The 18,312-nt window shown below is 48.0% G+C and overlaps 1 protein-coding gene across 3 annotated transcripts in view; it reads left to right on the forward strand.

Annotated features, from left to right (window-relative positions):
• ABRAXAS1 (abraxas 1, BRCA1 A complex subunit) overlaps positions 1-18,312 on the forward strand; it is a 74,907-nt gene that overhangs the window by 21,908 nt on the left and 34,687 nt on the right. For all 3 annotated transcript variants that reach the window (XM_030190560.1, XM_030190562.1, XM_030190561.1), the window contains exons 4-6: positions 9,103-9,169; positions 9,631-9,824; positions 17,266-17,385. In XM_030190560.1, coding sequence (XP_030046420.1) covers positions 9,103-9,169; positions 9,631-9,824; positions 17,266-17,385 — 381 coding nt within the window. The remainder of the gene's footprint in view (positions 1-9,102; positions 9,170-9,630; positions 9,825-17,265; positions 17,386-18,312) is intronic.

An 18,312-nucleotide genomic window follows, 5' to 3' on the forward strand; every position in this document is an offset into this window, starting at 1 on the left:
ACAGAAAACAATACATGAAACATATTTTAAAACATTTCATTTCATAAAATAAAACATTAAAAACTAATATCGTGTTATGCCCAGCAATTAAAATTAAGCAACCAAGGGACCATCAGTGATAAAAGTACATTTCATTTCCAGATTCTTGTCTATATCCAGTCCTTAAAACACAACCTTAAAAAGGGTAGTCTTTCAATTTATTATTTCCATATCATCATTCTGATCAATCCATAGACTGGTGGGTTGTGTCCATCTACCAGCAGGTGGAGATAGAGAGCAATCCTTTTGCCTCCCTATATGTGGTCATGTGCTGCCGGAAACTCCTCAGTATGTTCTCTATCTCAGCAGGTGGTGGTCACACACAGCAGCAGCTCTGGCTAGGTCTCCAAGCCTAATTTTTAGGTTTTGTTGAGTACCTGGGGTTGAGGGCTCTTCTTGAGAAAGTGCAAACCTGGTGGCGCCAGGTCCCTCCTTTTCTCCCCCCTCCCGCTGGCTCCGTAAAAAAAAAAAAAAAATTTTTGGACGTCCTTAAAGGCGTTTATTTCGACGTTTATTTAAACGTTTATTGCAGCTACTCACTGGGACACCAGGTCGTTACAGCTCGGAGCGAGAAGCAGGTAATTTTTACCTTTTTATAGCGGGCAGGGGGTTCCCCGATCGATCTCCACGTGGCCCATGGCGTCGGAGGGCGAGGGCGCGAAGAATCGCTCCCCGGACCGCGTGTGCGCTTCTAGCGGGGATGCGGGGGTCTTAAAGGCTGATTCGCCCTTGTTGGATGTCAGTTCGGAGGCCGGTCAGTGTCCCGGGTCTTCCTCCGGTGCGGCGGTTTTTCCCGCCATAAACGCTCATCCCCCGCTGTTCGCCTCTGCCATCTTGGCCGGCCACTCTGCTCGGACGGCTTCTTCTTGGGCCGCCCTTGAGCTGGGAGACGTTAATGCCATGGCTGCCCTTGATTTGAGCGATGGCAAAAAAGCGGCTAAAGTTAAGCGCCGTTCTTCCCGCGCGGCTCCTTCGCGGAGTGTCGCACTGGACGCCATCTTGGATGCGCAGCATGTTTCTCCCCCGCTCTTGCGAGCGCCGGTTGAGGGTGCGTCTAGGGCTGTGGCCCAGGCTGCTGAAGTGCACAGTCTGGGGGGTTTCTCCCCCGAGTTTATTTTGCTGCTGCATCAGGCCTTCCTTATGCAAAACGCTGCCCCTTCTCCCTTGTCCGATAAAGGGGTTGAGGCCCCCGGAAGTAAACACCCTCGGGTGGATTCCCAGGCCTTAGAGGACTCTGTTTCCTCTGATGTAGATGAGGGCAGCGTATCTGAGTTCTCCCAACGGTCCTTTGGGGATTCCTTGGAGGAGACGGATTCCCGCTCGGATGGAGCGGATGACCCCTCTGCAGCGCGGATCTTTCGCTCAGAGGATTTGCCCAACCTGTTAGTGCAGGCCATGAGCATTTTGAAGATTTCCTCTCCAGAGGACGTCTCTCCCTCAGCCCCTGTTGGCTCCGCCATTATGCTGGGGACGAAGCGCCCGCCTAGAACCTTCCACGTGCATGATGCCATGCACACCTTAATTTTCGGCTCAATGGGATGTCCCGGAAGCGAGCCTCAAAGTGGCTAGGGCTATGTCCCGCCTCTATCCTTTGCCTGAAAGTGAACGGGAGGCCTTTCTTTGGCCTACCGTGGATTCTTTAATCACTGCGGTGACTAAGAAAACGGCGTTGCCGGTGGAAGGTGGCACGGCCCTAAAGGACGCCCAAGACAGAAGATTGGAGGCGGCCTTAAGGTCGTCCTTCGAGGCGGCTGCCTTAAGTTTGCAGGCCTCAGTTTGCGGCTCCTATGTGGCCAGGGCGTGCCTGACGATTGTGCAGCGGGCTTCCCCCTCGGATCCTTCCTTGAGGGCTGATTGGCCGGCCCTGGAATCGGGCTTGGCTTATTTGGCAGACTTACTGTATGATGTCTTGAGAGCCTCGGCTAAAGGTATGGCTCAGACAGTCTCTGCGCGGCGGTGGCTTTGGCTGAAACATTGGTCTAATGACCACGCCTCTTAAGTCCCGCCTGGCTAAGTTGCCTTTTAAAGGCAAGCTGCTCTTTGGGGTCGAGCTGGACAAAATTGTGACCGATCTCGGCACATCTAAGGGCAAGAGGTTACCAGAGGTCAGGGCTCGGGCCAGTGCTCGCCCCGGTATCTCCAGAGGACGGTTTCAGGAAGCCCGTCGGTACCGCCCGGGCAAGTCGGGCTCCTCTGCCCCCTCTTCCTTCAAGAGGAATTTCTCCCCCAAGCAGCATTCCTTTCGCAGAGACCGCCGTCCCGGAGGTGCGCCCTCCGGTCCTCCCCCAGGGTCTCGTACCCAATGACGGGGTCCTGGTCCATGGCCCAGTGCAGATTGGAGGACGCCTGTCCTCGTTTCTGGGCGAGTGGACCAGGGTAACTTCAGACGCTTGGGTGCTGGAAGTCATCAGAGACGGCTACAAGCTAGAGTTCTGCCGACCCTTAAGAGACGGGTTTGTACTCTCTCCCTGCAAGTCTCCGGTCAAAGCTGTGGCAGTGCAGCAGACCTTGAACAATCTGATCCGCCTGGGTGCGGTCGTTCCGGTGCCAGAAAATCAGCTTGGCAAGGGACGTTACTCCATTTACTTTGTGGTACCAAAGAAAGGAGGTTCTGTACGGCCTATCCTCGACCTCAAAGGGGTCAATCGGGCCTTGAAAGTTCGGCACTTTCGCATGGAGACTCTCCGCTCTGTTATAGCGGCAGTGAAGGCAGGGGAGTTCCTGGCATCCTTGGACATCAAGGAAGTGTACTTGCATATTCCCATCTGGCCTCCTCATCAACGCTTTCTGCGTTTTGCAGTCCTGGGCCGACACTTCCAGTTCAGAGCCCTCCCGTTCAGGTTGGCTACTGCTCAGCGGACCTTCTCCAAAGTAATGGTGGTCATCGCGGCCTTCCTGCGAAAGGAAGGAGTACAAGTCCATCCTTATCTGGACGACTGGTTGATCCGAGCCCCCTCTTATGCAGAGTGCGGCAAAGCTGTGGACCGGGTGATTGCTCTTTTGAGCTCCCTGGGGTGGATCATCAACTGGGAGAAAAGCCAGCTGCGCCCGACTCAGTCCCTGGAGTATCTGGGAGTTCGATTCGACACCCAAGTAGGCAGAGTGTTCCTGCCGGACGATCGGATTGTCAAACTTCAGGCTCAGGTGGACCAGTTCCTAGTATCCTCTCCGCTTCGGGCTTGGGATTATGTGCAGCTGTTGGGCTCTATGACGGCCACGATGGAAGTAGTGCCCTGGGCCAGGGCTCATATGAGACCACTACAACACTCTCTGCTGCAGCGCTGGACTCCGGTGTCGGAGGATTATGCTGTGCGCCTTCCCTTGGACCCAGCAGTGCGCAAGGCGCTGAGCTGGTGGCTGAAGACAGACAAGTTGTCTGCAGGGATGCCTCTTGTGACCCCGGAGTGGATTGTCGTCACGATGGACGCCTCTTTGACGGGCTGGGGGGCCCACTGCTTGGGAAGGACAGCGCAGGGGCTCTGGTCTCCTGCAGAGGCAAAGTGGTCTATCAACCTCCTGGAACTCAGAGCGATTCGGTTGGCGCTTTTGGAGTTCCTCCCGGTACTGGCGTTGAAGCCAGTACGGGTCCTGTCGGACAATGCCACGGCTGTGGCCTATGTCAACCGCCAGGGAGGTACCAAGAGCGCCCCTCTAGCCAAGGAAGCCATGAATCTATGCCAGTGGGCGGAAGCGAACCTGGAACAGCTGTCAGCGGCCCACATTGCCGGAGTCATGAATGTCAAGGCGGACTTTCTCAGTCGCCATACCTTGGATCCCGGAGAGTGGCAGTTATCGGCTCAGGCGTTCTTGGACATCACGAAGCGCTGGGGCCAGGCGAGCCTAGATCTGATGGCGTCATCGGCCAATTGCCAAGTGCCGCGCTTTTTCAGCAGAGGACGGGACCCTCGATCTCTGGGAGTAGATGCTCTTCTCCAACAGTGGCCGACACAGGAGCTTCTCTATGTGTTCCCGCCCTGGCCCATGTTGGGCAGGGTACTAGACCGGGTGGCAAAGCATCCGGGCCGAATAATCCTGGTGGGTCCGGACTGGCCCAGACGTCCCTGGTATGCGGACTTGATAAGGCTCTCAGTGGACGACCCTCTGCGGCTGCCAGTGGAGCAGGGCCTGTTGCATCAGGGTCCCGTGGTGATGGAGGATCCCTCCCCCTTTGGTCTTACGGCCTGGCTATTGAGCGGCAGCGTCTGAGGAAGAAGGGCTTCTCAGACAAGGTCATCGCCACTATGCTGAGAGCGAGGAAGCGCTCTACTTCTACTGCTTACGCCAGGGTTTGGCGTACCTTTGCAGCGTGGTGTGAAGCAGGCTCACTTTCCCTCTTCACTGCTCCAATTTCTTCAGTGCTGGCGTTCCTGCAAGAAGGTCTGGAGAAAGGCCTGTCGCTCAGTTCCCTTAAAGTCCAGGTAGCGGCTCTGGCTTGCTTCAGGGGCCGCCTGAAGGGTGCTTCCCTGGCTTCGCAGCCAGATGTGGTACGTTTTCTCAAGGGAGTTAATCACCTGCGCCCTCCTCTGCACTCAGTGGTGCCTGCGTGGAATCTCAACCTGGTGCTAAGAGCCTTGCAGAAGCCGCCTTTTGAACCCTTGTCGAGGGCATCTCTGAAAGACCTGACGTTGAAAGCAGTCTTTTTGGTGGCTATCACTTCAGCCAGAAGAGCCAGAAGAGTTTCCGAGCTCCAGGCACTCTCATGTCGAGAGCCTTTTCTGCAGTTCACTGAGGCAGGAGTGACTATTCGCACAGTGCCTTCCTTCCTGCCCAAGATTGTTTCTCGCTTCCATGTGAATCAGCAGCTCTGTCTCCCTTCCTTTCGTAGGGAGGACTACCCAGAGGAATATTCTGCTCTCAAATATCTGGATGTGAGACGAGTCATCATCAGATACTTGGAAGTGACCAATGATTTCCGGAAATCGGATCATCTGTTTGTCCTGTTTGCAGGTCCTCGTAAGGGTCTGCAGGCTGCTAAGCCTACAGTGGCAAGATGGGTCAAGGAAGCCATTGCAGCGACTTATGTGGCCGCGGGGAAGGCGCCGCCTATCCGGCTGAAGGCTCACTCCACTAGAGCTCAGGCGGCCTCGATGGCAGAGGCCGGGTCCGTCTCCTTGGAAGAGATCTGCAAGGCGGCAACTTGGGCATCGGCCCATACCTTCTCCAGGCATTACCGCTTGACTGTGGCTGCTCGGGCGGAGGCCCGGTTTGGAGCTTCAGTGTTGCGGTCAGGGATTTCAATGTCCCGCCCTGGGTGAGTACTGCTTCGGTACATCCCACCAGTCTATGGATTGATCAGCATGATGATATGGAAGGTAAAATTATGTATCATACCTGATAATTTTCTTTCCATTAATCATAGCTGATCAATCCATAGCCCCTCCCAGATATCTGTACTGTTTATATTCTGATTGCATTTCAGATTCAAGTTTAGTCTTCAGTTCCTGTTCAGGAGGACTTCGTGTTCAGGTTTTTTCAATTGGATTCTTCAAGAGTTGAGACGAGTTTGTGTTACAGTGAGCTGCTGCATTCCTCTCCCCTCCGTTTTACGGGGCTGGATTGAGACATAAATTCTGCCGGCGCTCCCTCCCGCTTCGTGCGGCTGTAGGGCAGCTTTGTACCCCTCCCGCTTCGGCGGTGTTAGGGTCAGTCAGCTCCTCCCGCAGTTGCGGTTGCAGGATAAGCCAGATCCCCCCGCATCGGCGGGGTGGTGTCCCTCCCCCGCTCCGCGGGGATGAGCTGGACGGATTCCCCTCCCCCACTTGTGTGGGGATGAGCTGGGTTAATTCCCCTCCCCCGTTTCGGCGGTGGTGAGCTGGGCAGAGTGTCCCTTTGTGGGTGTAATTCTCTGAGTCCTGCGGATGGAGCTTGGATATCGACATACTGAGGAGTTTCCGGCAGCACATGACCACATATAGGGAGGCAAAAGGATTGCTCTCTATCTCCACCTGCTGGTAGATGGACACAACCCACCAGTCTATGGATTGATCAGCTATGATTAATGGAAAGAAAATTATCAGGTATGATACATAATTTTACCTTTTTTATTTTTTTAACAAATTGTAGCAGCATGCAGAAGAGAGGGATAGATGTCAGAGTTGTTTAGGATATGTGAAACCTGCAACAATAAATGCTAGAATCCTCAAAATAGCTTGTCTGTTTCCTTACTCTGGTTCCAAGGCTAAGGTGTCACATGACTACATGGGGTTTTCCTCCCAATTCTAATTGTGCTCCTTCATTTTTATCTAATCCAGTATTTTCTGTAACTGATGGTCCGATCAGAAGCAAACGCAGGTGCTAGAGGCTATTAGCGCCATACTAGCGCCTGTGTTTGCTACCGTCCCATGATCAGAGCTCCTGAGTGCGTGAAACAACGCGCTTGTGGGCTCTGAATGCAACTAGCATGTAGATGCATACAAAACAGGGCTCTTAGCACAACCAGCATGCAAATACGTGCTAAACTTATTCCTCCCCAATGATCAGCGAGCAGCGCACCAAACATTGGTGTGCTGTCTGCGGCAAACTCTATGCCAGCTCAGAGCTGGCGTTAGGGTTTGCAGACCATTGGGGAGGAACGGTGAGCCCTGTCCACATGCATTTGCATGCTAGCAGGCCCCCCATCCCCCCCAGTGAAGCCCCTACTCCCCGCAGGAGCAGGAATCCTGACCCCCTCCCCACCCTGAGCCACTGACCCCCCCTCCCCACCCTGAGCCAGCGACACAGGGGCTGGAGGTACGGTGGACCTCTAGCCCCCCTGACCCCCCCCCCCCCCGACACAAGTTCAGGGGGGACTGATGATCCGGTGGGTCTCCAGCCCCACTGATTTGGTGGTCTAGCAGCCCTTTTCTGACCCCCCCCCCCCCCCCCCCCGTATTTTTGTTGTAGGAGGGAGGTAGACTCCCTCCTCTTCCAGCAGCGCTGCCTCAAAAATGGTGGCGCCCAGCCCTGCCCAGTGCATCCTTATATGATGTGAAGCCCTGCCCAGTGTATCCCAGGATGCACTGGGCAGGGCTGGGTGCCACCATTTTCAAGGCGACACTGCTGGAAGAGGAGGGAGTCTACCTCCCTCCTCCAACAAAGATACGGAGGGGCGGGTAAGAGGGCTGCTAGACCACCAGGAGAGGGCTTGATTCGCATCCCACTGGACCACCAGGGCTTTTGGGGGGGGGATGCTAGGGGTATTAGGGGGGCTGGAAACCCATTGGATCTCCAGTCCCCCCCCCCCCCCAAACTTGTGTCAATGTCACTGGCTCAGGGTGGGGGCACTAGGCATGGACCTCCAGTCCATGAGTTTGACAGTTCTGGGCTTTTGACAGCCCAGACCTGTCAAACAAGTCCTGGTTATCATTAAGATGGGTTATTTTATTGTTAACCTGGGTTATTAGTAACTAGGTCTCATGCATAAAATAGGACCCATGTTAAAATAGTACGGGTTGTGGTAAAATAACCCATCTTAACAGCAGCCCACATTGATAACTTCCCCTCTAAGTGGAACTAATTATGCCCCCTAGAATCTGATACAAGTGTTATTGCCAAGCGTTCCTCCATCCCACAGGAGTCTTTCTGCTGTCCCCAGTCCGTGCTGGCTTAAAAAAAAAAAGGGGGGGGGGGAGAAACTGTACTAGTCAATAATGCAATGAGAATAGGAAATTTCACACTGTAGGGAAATCTGCAGCAACACTCTGGTACATAGCTGAAGGACACAGTTCCACACAGGGCATGATTAATGTATAGACAAGCTAGGTACTTTCCTAGAGCCCAAAGTCAAGGGGGGCACCCTTAGATCTGCCAAGTCTCTCACATGAGAGTGGTAATATTCTGACAGATGGAGGATACTTGTGGCCATAGTAAGATTTCCAAGCAGTGGTTTTAATTAAGAAAGGCAGGTGGCTGGTAGATCCAATAAATCAGTAATGTAATTGCTGGTAATATGCCAGCAGCCCGCATTTCAAGCAGATATGTTGTTCCCCTCACCATACCATCTGAATCCACATCTTATCTGCTTCTATTCTTTCTCCCGTCCCTCTTCCATAGGCCTCTGTTCCTCCCCTATCCCCATCAAGCTCATCAAAGCAGCCCAGGGAAAGCTTTAAAGGAGTGTGGCATCAGGCTGTGAGTGAAAACAGAGATTAAATGAATACTCTTGCAAGCCACATAGTGACCTCTCCTGTGTTTGGGTTTGTATATGGGGAGCAGAGCCCATAAGCCTGCTCAGTATCTATGCTTACTTGTAACATGCAACATGCTTCTGACATATCCAGATCAGTCCCTGCAGTTTCCCTTGAGCCACCTCCAGGAAGCATTTTCAGCAGGCTGAATTTACACAGAAGCCTATTAGGTTTGTAGCTAGGGTAGCAATATGCTTTCTCCCCCTTCCCCCCCCCCCCCCCTTCAGTTTCTCATTCTTTAGGGGCTTTACACCAGCAGTGATGGAATTAGACTGTATGGGTCTAAATGCAGGAGTTTTGGTTTTTTTTTGCTTGACGTGAGGACCTTAGATGCAGGCTGACATAGTCTGCATGTATAACGCCTCTCAAGTCAAGGGGAACAGCTGTAGGAGGAAAGGGTTCACAGTTCTATTTGGAGGAGCCCTTGGGGGGGGGGGTACTAGCACTATTCAAAATCCATCAGTGCATTTTCAGGATCTGTATGGACTGATGCTTACCTCATCTCCCAGAGCAGGTCATTGTACAGGTGTTGGGGAGGGGAAGGGCTGTTCTGGATTATGAACAGATTATATTGAATTACAAAAATAAGGAACAACTGAGAAGAAGGGGCAACTGAAATAGGTTAGTACTTAGGGTGGTGGAGGGGGTGTATTAGTGAAGATAGAAAATAGAGATCTGATAACTGGAGGATGAAAAATTATGCCAAAAATTAGGTTATGTCCTGCCACCAAATGCAAGTGAGCTTAATTTTCCACAGGACTATCCCATATTTTGAAGGACTGCCTTTTTTTTTTTCCTCAGGTCTGAGTGGAAGTGACTGCTTTCCTGTCTTCTTTTCTCTGGGATCTGTTGCATACTACAATGCACTTACTGTACCTCTTACTTCCAACTTTTTCAGTTTTTATAACTCGGCTGGTGAGCTGAATCTGGAGGCCCTGAAGAAAATACTTGTAGGTTGTAAAAAGGTATATATGACTTTTTTTTTAAATTTTTGCTACCTCTTAGGCTACCATCAATCAGCCCTAGAAGTGCATTCCCAACTAGATACATTTAATTCTGTTGCCACGTTTCAGATAGGTCTGCCGCACTGAAAAGCTATCGTGGAGCTTTTTTCTGGAATAGCACTAACTTTTTTTTTTTTTAATAACTATTTTACATGCCATAGGTACCCTTTGCCTCACTGCCCTCCCATTACCTCCCTCACCTATCCTCAAAAGCTGGTAATAGTAGAAGGATTAATATTGCTTCAGACCCTTACATAAAAAATGAAAATCTGACTATCATGCCCCTATGCCATTTTCCCTTCACTTCAGCAGGTCTTCTTTGATTCTGTTCATCTGAAACCAAAAGCTGGAAGATTTCTTTGTAGAGTACTGCAGTTGTGGGACAAGGAAGTATTAAATTTGTGTCTGTATCTTCTACCCAGGATGTGATAGGTTGGTACAAATTCAGGCGCAACACAGAGCAGATCATGACATTCCGGGAGAAGCTTCTACATAAGAACCTGCAGGCACACTTGTCGAACCCAGAGCTAGTCTTTCTGTTAATAACCTCCAGTGTCGCCACAGAAAGTAGCTCCACACACAGACTGGAATATGCGCTGCATAAACCACAAGAGAGGTAAGTGTTGACACCTCCTTGTTTGTTTGTTTTTGGTATGGAATATACAGCATTTAGGGGGAAGTATGTGAACACCTCCTAGCATAATAACGAGAATTACCACTTCTTACCATGATACCTATGTTTAATTGAACTCGGTCTTCCTTCTCTGGCTGCACCGTTCTGAACAAGTAGGCATTATCTCCTCCCACCAGCAGAAGTAGATAGAGAGAAAACTAGTCATCTCCAGTGAACTCACCAGTACAACCTACTGGTGCTCAGGGAAATCTCCAGTTTGCAACTGCCAAAGCAGTAGAAAGTTCCTTTGTAACACACACTCATGCCCCATCATCCACTGTAGCTGCAATGATCATCAAGCAAGCATAACACCACAGAGTGGCACTCACTACCCTGCATTTCCAAGGAGTACCTGTCCTACACTTGAATTCAGATATAGGAGGCTATTCCAAGCATCCACCACCCTTTCTGTAAGGAACGTATTTCCTTAGATTACTCCTGAGCCTCTAACCTCTTAATTTCATCCTGTGCCCGCTCACTCCAGAGTTTTCCTTCATTTTCACCTCCTGTACACTAATGTCACAAAGATATTTAAACATCTCTATCATATCCCCTCTCTCCCACCTTCCTTCCAGAGTTTACATATTTAGGTCTATAAGTCTGTCCCCATACGCTTTGACAGAGACCACTGACCAATTTTGTAGCCGCACTCTGGACCGATTCCATCCTGTTTTATATCTTTTTGAAGGTGCGGGCTCCAGAATTGCACACATTATTCTAAATGGGGCCTCACCAGAGACTTATACAAGGGCACTATCATCTCTTTTTCCTGTTGGCCATTCATCTCCCTATGCACCCAATTATCCTTCTGGCTTTGACTGTTTACTTTTCTACCTGTTTGGCCACCTTAAGATCACCAGATATGATCACCCCCAAGTCCCACTCTTCTTTTCTACATAGAAGTACTTCACCCCCTATACTATACCGTTCCTTTGGAGTTTTGCAGCCCAAGTGCATGACCCTGCATTTTTAGCATTAAATCTTAATTGCCAATTTTTGGACCATTCTTCAAGTTTCACTAGACCCCTCCTCATGCTATTCACACCCTCTGGAGTGTCTACCCTATTGCAGAGTTTGGTATCATGCAAAAAGAGATACACCTTACCAGACAGTCCTTTCACACCACTGATAACTTCCTTTTCATCGGCGTGAACTCCATTTACCACTACCCTCTGGGTTAAAAGTGGTTAAGTGGAAGGAGACAATTGGTCACTTTAGGGTCCATACCAAGGGCACTCAGTTTATTTATCAGTCTCCTATGTGGAACCGTGTCAAAGGCTTTGCTAAAACCCAAGTATGTCGTATCTAGTGCCCCTCCCCTATCCAACTGTTTGGTCACCCAGTCAAAGAATCAATCAGATTTGTCTTACAAGACCTGTCTCTAGTAAAACTGTGCTGCCTCGGATCCTGCATGCCATTTGATTCTAGAAACTTCACAGTCTTCCACTTTAGAAGTGTTTCCATTAGTTTACTCACCACTGAAATCAGAGTAACAGACCCGTAATTCGCAACCTCTTTCTTCTGCTCTTGTGCAGAAGGACCACATCTGCCCTTCTCCAGTCCTCTGGGACCATTTAAATGTCTTAAAAATAAGTGTCATCAATTTGTATCCTAAATTGTATCAGGAGCCAGTGTGAAATTCAAGCTAGTCACATGGTCCATGCACGCCAGGCCCATAATTCACAGCAACATGTATCGTCTCAAGTTCAAAAACAGGAAGAAAGGGAAATGGGACTTGATATACCGCCTTTCTGAGGTTTTTGCAACTACATTCAAAGCGGTTTACATATATTCAGGTACTTATTTTGTACCAGGGGCAATGCAGGGTTAAGTGACTTGCCCAGAGTCACAAGGAGCTACAGTGGGAATCAAACTCAGTTCCCCAGGATCAAAGTCCACTGCACTAACCACTAGGCTACTCCTCCACTCCTATATACAAACTGTCCTATATACAAACTGTTTCAGTAGTCCAGTCTGATCAAAGCAAGACCCACACGAAAATCAGAGGGAAGTATCATGGGTTCAATTTTACTTTAACACATGCAATTGATAAAAACATCTCTGAACAACTCTAGCAGTTTGCACATTAAGTCCGTTGTGTTGAACGTTGTTTGAGGGAATCATTTCCCCTTAAATGGGCAGCAAGCAAATTTACTTATCTAGGTTTGCAAATCCTATGTAATTTGCACAAGCTGTAGTCCTTGAATATTGCTCCAGTGTTAAGTGATCTGTCTCGCCTGCTGCAGTCGTGGCATAATTATCCGCTATCTCTCTTTGGATGAGTGCAAGTAGTTTAAATGATCTTGCTGCTGAAGTAACTGTATGTTCTCTAACATCTTCCTATTGTTTTGAAATTTGTGGATGTTAAGCACTAGAATAGTCTGCTACACAGGATTTTATGACAGGGTAGGAAACCCCATATGCACTTTGCATTGCTACAGATTCCTAGGGAAAGAGGTGAATTAGGCTTACTGGATATTCGTACATATTAAATACACTAGTAAAAAAAGGCCCGTTTCTGAAGGCAAGGAAACAGGCCCTAGGCAGACAATTTCTCCCCCCCCCCCCCCCCCCCCGTGTTGCTGAAAACCGCCCCCCGTCAGACGCACGCAGAGAAACTTGCAGAGAAGATGATTGAGGAAGCAACGTGAAGGGCACAACTGCACTTCGGCTGTCGGGGGTGTGGGTCCCCCGTCAGCACAGGTAGTCCCCAACGGCGGCAGGGGGCGGTTTTTGGCGGGCCGGGAGGGGCCGACAGGTTCACGGAAGGGGGGGGGGGTCGAGGGTGCCAAAGTGCGGGGGGTGACAGATGATTCCGAGGCAGGGGGAGGAGTAGGGAAATACGCTTGCTTTGGAACCAGCTGTCATGACGTCAGTGACGTCAGTGCTTGTCTGCCTAGCAGACCACCTCCAGGGAGCCATGGTCCCAAGCATAGAACGTTGGAGGTGAGAATTATTATATAGGATGTCACTTGTCTACTGCTCTTGGCTTACAATTGGATAGAAGATAGTGAGTTCTGTATCCTGATCTTGGAATCACAATTAAGTAGGCCATAGTTTGGCATATGTTTTGCATGTCCAGCGTCAGTTGTTACCCACTTTCTGTAAAGCATAGCTTGCTATTTCATTCGATGTGATGAACGTGACGCTGTATGCTTCAGTCCCTGGGGGGAGGAGCTGCGTGTATTCCCTGTCTTCCCCTGGTAGGGAATGATACGTTTCTTCCTGGTCTTGAACGTACAGGATTTCAGAAGTGACATAGGAAAGGCGTAAGTCCATTATGACGTGCTTGATGAGGGAGATACGATACGGCAAATCAGAAAACTTCTCAGTCCTGAGTGTTTTTTTAAAGATTCTGGCTGGCTCTATTGTTCCCTGCACCTTTAGTAATTCTGTGTGTGCCTTTTTTTGGGGGGGCTGGGGGGAACAATGGGTTTTCTCCATTGAAGTACAGTGTTAAAGCCAGGAAGTTTTTTTCAGTGTTCCTTTTTTTTTTTTAGGCTGAAACTTGTGATTATACTGGGACTCCACTGATATGCCAATGATCAAAGTTAAATATGGGTACTAGAGGCCACTGCACCCACATTTAAGAGCGCAGCATGATGAGAGGGCCCCTGGGACGACATACAGTGAGCGCGCCAGGGAATACCGCCCATATGATCAGAGAATAGAGCTGGCGTTAGGATTAAGGCTTCCCTCTCTGTTGCCCCACCCCCTGCCAAGACAGGCAGCCCAGGCTGTCACTGTCAGTCCTGGGGGTCCAGTGGACCCCCCTTCCCCCCCCCCCCCCTCCATGACTAAGGCACTGGTGGCCTAGTGCTCCACCCCAAGCACCCCCTGGACACCGACACAAAAAGAAAGTCCCTGGTGGCTCAGTGGGCAACTCTACCCCCACCCACCCTGGTGGTCTAGCAGCCCCAAACCCCTTCCCCCAGTACCTGAGGATGACAGAGGAGGGAGTAGCACGCCCACCTCCAAAACTGCTAGACCACCAGACGTCCAGCCCTTTCTTCTGTCAGGGGAGGTGGGGGAGGCTAGACCTCCAGCCCCCTGTACCATTGTGTTGGGAGGGGGTCTCTTCTGTTGGGAGGTGGGGGGGGTGGCATTAGACCACCAGGGCCTCTGTCGGGAGGGTGTTGGGGGGGGGTCTAGGGGGCCACCAGACCTGCAGCCTGCATCGATATGTTTGACAGGTCCAGGCTTTTTTTTTTTTTTGACAGCCTGGAACTGTCAAACAGCTTCTGCGGGAGTATTGTGCTTTGGGCACATGCCAATGCACAATCCTCCCTCAGAAATATCCTAATGATTGAAGCTAATAGTATGCATAAATTTGCATGCTATTAGCTTTGATCATAGGGGCACTATTGCCCCGCGCTGTTCAGCACTATATTTACAGTGCTATTTATTTATACATTCTTGTGTGCCACTATGATCATCGGCCCTTAAGGATGATAAATGTGATTATATATGCTTGCATGCTGGAGCTGTGAGGTTTATTTTTTTTAAATGCAGTTTATATGTACTGGATGTAGGGGTCACTAGTATTTAGTTCTAAGTAAACATTATACATAGGTTTTTGATTGGTTTTGTCAGTGTTTACTTCCCTATTGATATATTTCTGAACTGATAATAATTTAACCATTTGCTTAGCCGGAAGAGTTTGTGAAATCCAGGTCTTGTCCCATGAGGCAGTGCCGACAAAGCCCATTCAGAGTAAATGGGCTTTGTCGGCACTGTTGCGTCGGGAATCGCTAGCACAGCTTAGTAAAAGAGGCCCTCAGTGTTCTTGTTTTACTTCTTTACCATTACGTCTGGTTTTCTTGCACTGAGTTTATTAGTTGACATAGGAATGTCCCAGGTGTTCATGACCTTTTCAGTCTCTACAACTCTTAGGGTCATGGTTATAAATGTTCTAATGGATGAGATGTGCCATTTTGTTATATAGATATTTTCTCCTATCAAAATGTGCAGCCAGCCATGCAGTGAGTAGCTCTTTTGAGCTCTTCCTTTTGTGTGACAAAGGCAGTCTGTAAGAAACAGAGCATGTTTAGAGTTGTCTCACTTTCCAGTTGTCATGGTTCAAAGTTGAATTTACATTTCTATTATATACTCATTCTTGGAGAAAAATAAATGTATCTCACTGAAAGTTTAGATGAAAATACTGGTTGATAAAATGAACCACAGAGTAGTGAGACATCCAGCAGATATTTGCTCCAGACATCATGTGAGTCCAGAAGGTTGGGTGTGGTGGCAACAGGTGCTTGCACAACCTTTCGCTTTGGGATTAGCTTCTATTGCTCCAGGGGAGAACTGTTCTTGAAACATGGAGTATGATAGCAGAAAGAGCACTGGGGCACATCTAGAGGCTCATTTTTAAAGCACATAGACTTTACAAAGTTACATAGGCTATGTAACTTTGTAAGTCTGTGTGCATTGAAAATGAGCACCTTTTCTAACAGACTGTTTGAACATCAGGTTTACCTTTGCTTTCCCACGTATTCGGAAATATTTTTCTTTAAATGCATTCCAATTGTTAGTTCAAGCTTTAGTGCTTACAAAGCTTGACTATTGTAATATTATATATCTTGGCTGTACAAAATATCTATTGAGAAGAATCGGAACCATTTAAAATACAGCAGTTCGTCTTATATGTGGTCTAGGTAGATTCAAGAGTGTTTTCCCAGGTTATGAAAGACTCCACTGGTTGCCAGTGGAGGTCAGGGTTCTTTTTAAGCTCAGTTGTTTTGTTTACAAGATTTTGAAGGGAGTAGCTCTGTGCTGTATGTATTCATTGGTTAATGTGTTGATCTCCATTACAGTACTCACAACAACTTAAATTTATCTGTCCCTTCTTATAGAGGCCTATGTTCAAAGAAGTATTTTACAGCTCTATTTTTATATCAAGCTTCTGAAATTTTGAATCTTCTACCAACTTTGAAATCTCAATCACGCTATTTAGCTTTTTGTGAGCTTCTAAAAACAAATCTTTTTAGAAAATGTGCTTTCTAGGTAGACTTTGTCATTATATTCTTTATCTTATGTTAATCTGCTCATCTTACTGTGAGCTCCCAGTTTTGTAGACTGGTACTATTTTGATTTGTAATCCACTCTGAATCTGTTTTAAGGTGTTGAGGGAAAATTAACATTAACCAGGAATCCTCTGTGTCCGTCTGGTGGCATCTTAAATTCTGATACTGTTTTTGTAGCTACTTTCTGAAGTTGTAAAATGCCTAGTGTGGGGGCAGAGTGTCTTGCTGTACTGAGTTAAAACAGTGAATGCTTTCCAGATATGAGGTTGTTTACTCTAGATAACCAAGAGGAATTAGGTGCTTTCTGTGTAATGAAAGATAATTCATCTACCAGGAAATGTCAGTCAATTCAGAGTTTCTCTAAAGAGTATTAGAAAATTAAAAAGACAAACTTGTGTTGGGACAACTTTGCTCTTTATCTCCCCATCTTCTTATATTTTGTTTCTTACTTTAAAGTGTGACATACCAGTGGAGCCCAATGCTTGTGATTTTGGTGTACATAAGTACATAAGTACATAAGTAGTGCCATACTGGGAAAGACCAAAGGTCCATCTAGCCCAGCATCCTGTCACCGACAGTGGCCAATCCAGGTCAAGGGCACCTGGCACGCTCCCCAAACGTAAAAACATTCCAGACAAGTTATACCTAAAAATGAGGAATTTTTCCAGTCCATTTAATAGCGGTCTATGGACTTGTCCTTTAGGAATCTATCTAACCCCTTTTTAAACTCCGTCAAGCTAACCGCCCGTACCACGTTCTCCGGCAATGAATTCCAGAGTCTAATTACACGTTGGGTGAAGAAAAATTTTCTCCGATTCGTTTTAAATTTACCACACTGTAGCTTCAACTCATGCCCTCTAGTCCTAGTATTTTTGGATAGCGTGAACAGTCGCTTCACATCCACCCGATCCATTCCACTCATTATTTTATACACTTCTATCATATCTCCCCTCAGCCGTCTCTTCTCCAAGCTGAAAAGCCCTAGCCTTCTCAGCCTCTCTTCATAGGAAAGTCGTCCCATCCCCACTATCATTTTCGTCGCCCTTCGCTGTACCTTTTCCAATTCTACTATATCTTTTTTGAGATACGGAGACCAGTACTGAACACAATACTCCAGGTGCGGTCGCACCATGGAGCGATACAACGGCATTATAACATCCGCACACCTGGACTCCATACCCTTCCTAATAACACCCAATACAATAAATCCAATTATAACTACTTATTCCTAGGAGCAAACTGATCTGAGCCTTGCAGGAATGGGTATCTTTTATTGTGGGGTACAAAAGATTTGGGAGGAAGTACTTTGTCCATTGCACAGCTTCCCATGGCTAACAAATATTTGGTCTGACTAGTCTCTTTCAGAGAGTCCCTCTGGTAGTTGCCAACTTGGGCATGTCGGAACAGCAAGGATACAAGACTGTATCAGGAGCCTGTGATTCTGTGGGCTTTGGTCGAGCAGTAAGAAAGCACAGGTAAGAACTTTCATCACATTATATAGGAGATTCTCAAACTGAGCACTTGGTACTTGGAGAATTCAAACAACCTTTACAGAATCAACAGGAAAAATTCTTAGTGGCTGTGTAAAGCTGAGAGGAAGACAAGATATTAAAGGTTCAGACTGTTTGAATCTCAGTAGATTTACTGACACTGTAACTGTATAAGTGTTCTCCCCATATACCTCCTAAAGAGATGGTGGAGGGGAGGGAAAGTTGGTCTTTATACCTGTAATGCAGAAGAAGACAAATATTCTAAACATCACTGTGCTGAAGCATATTCACTGATTAGGGGTGGCCAGTGATAATCAGGAAATAAGTGTATATCTCAGCTCATATAATGAGAAAATGTAAATACTTTTAGGATTTATGAATGTTGCAGGATATTTTTCTAAAAGAGGCATGAGTGAACTGTCCAGGGAGAGCTTGACAGGCACGAGTGAGCTGGTGTGTGTGCGTGGCGCGCGTGCAGCAGTTGTGTGCTGGGTGAGTTAACAAGATCATTTCATTTTGTTGGGGATAGAAACAAAGAATAATGTGGCGAAATGGGGAAAAAAAACCTAAAATGCCTGCTAACTTATTTAACCCATTAGTTCCCAATGTTCCCATAATAAGCGTTGGGCACTAATGGGTTAAATTGGTAAAATTTTTGTTGTGAGGCACAGTGAGCTGCTGACTTATGCTGCTGTCAGTATACAGTTCACACAGGTGTTCCGAGTTCTAAACTTTGTGTTCAGTTGGAAGGGAGAAACTGGAAAGAGCAGATGTGTGTAGGTGTGCCCATCTGTGAAAGGTTTTAAAATAAGTATTTTTAGGCAGAAACAGAGGGTGAGTGAGTGCTATGACTGAACTAGTTAAAACATTGAGCCCCGCAATTTGTGCTCAAGGCTGGGAATTGAAAAAGTG

The sequence above is a fragment of the Microcaecilia unicolor genome, chromosome 2 (assembly GCF_901765095.1).
Source record: "Microcaecilia unicolor chromosome 2, aMicUni1.1, whole genome shotgun sequence".
Lineage (NCBI taxonomy): Eukaryota > Metazoa > Chordata > Amphibia > Gymnophiona > Siphonopidae > Microcaecilia > Microcaecilia unicolor.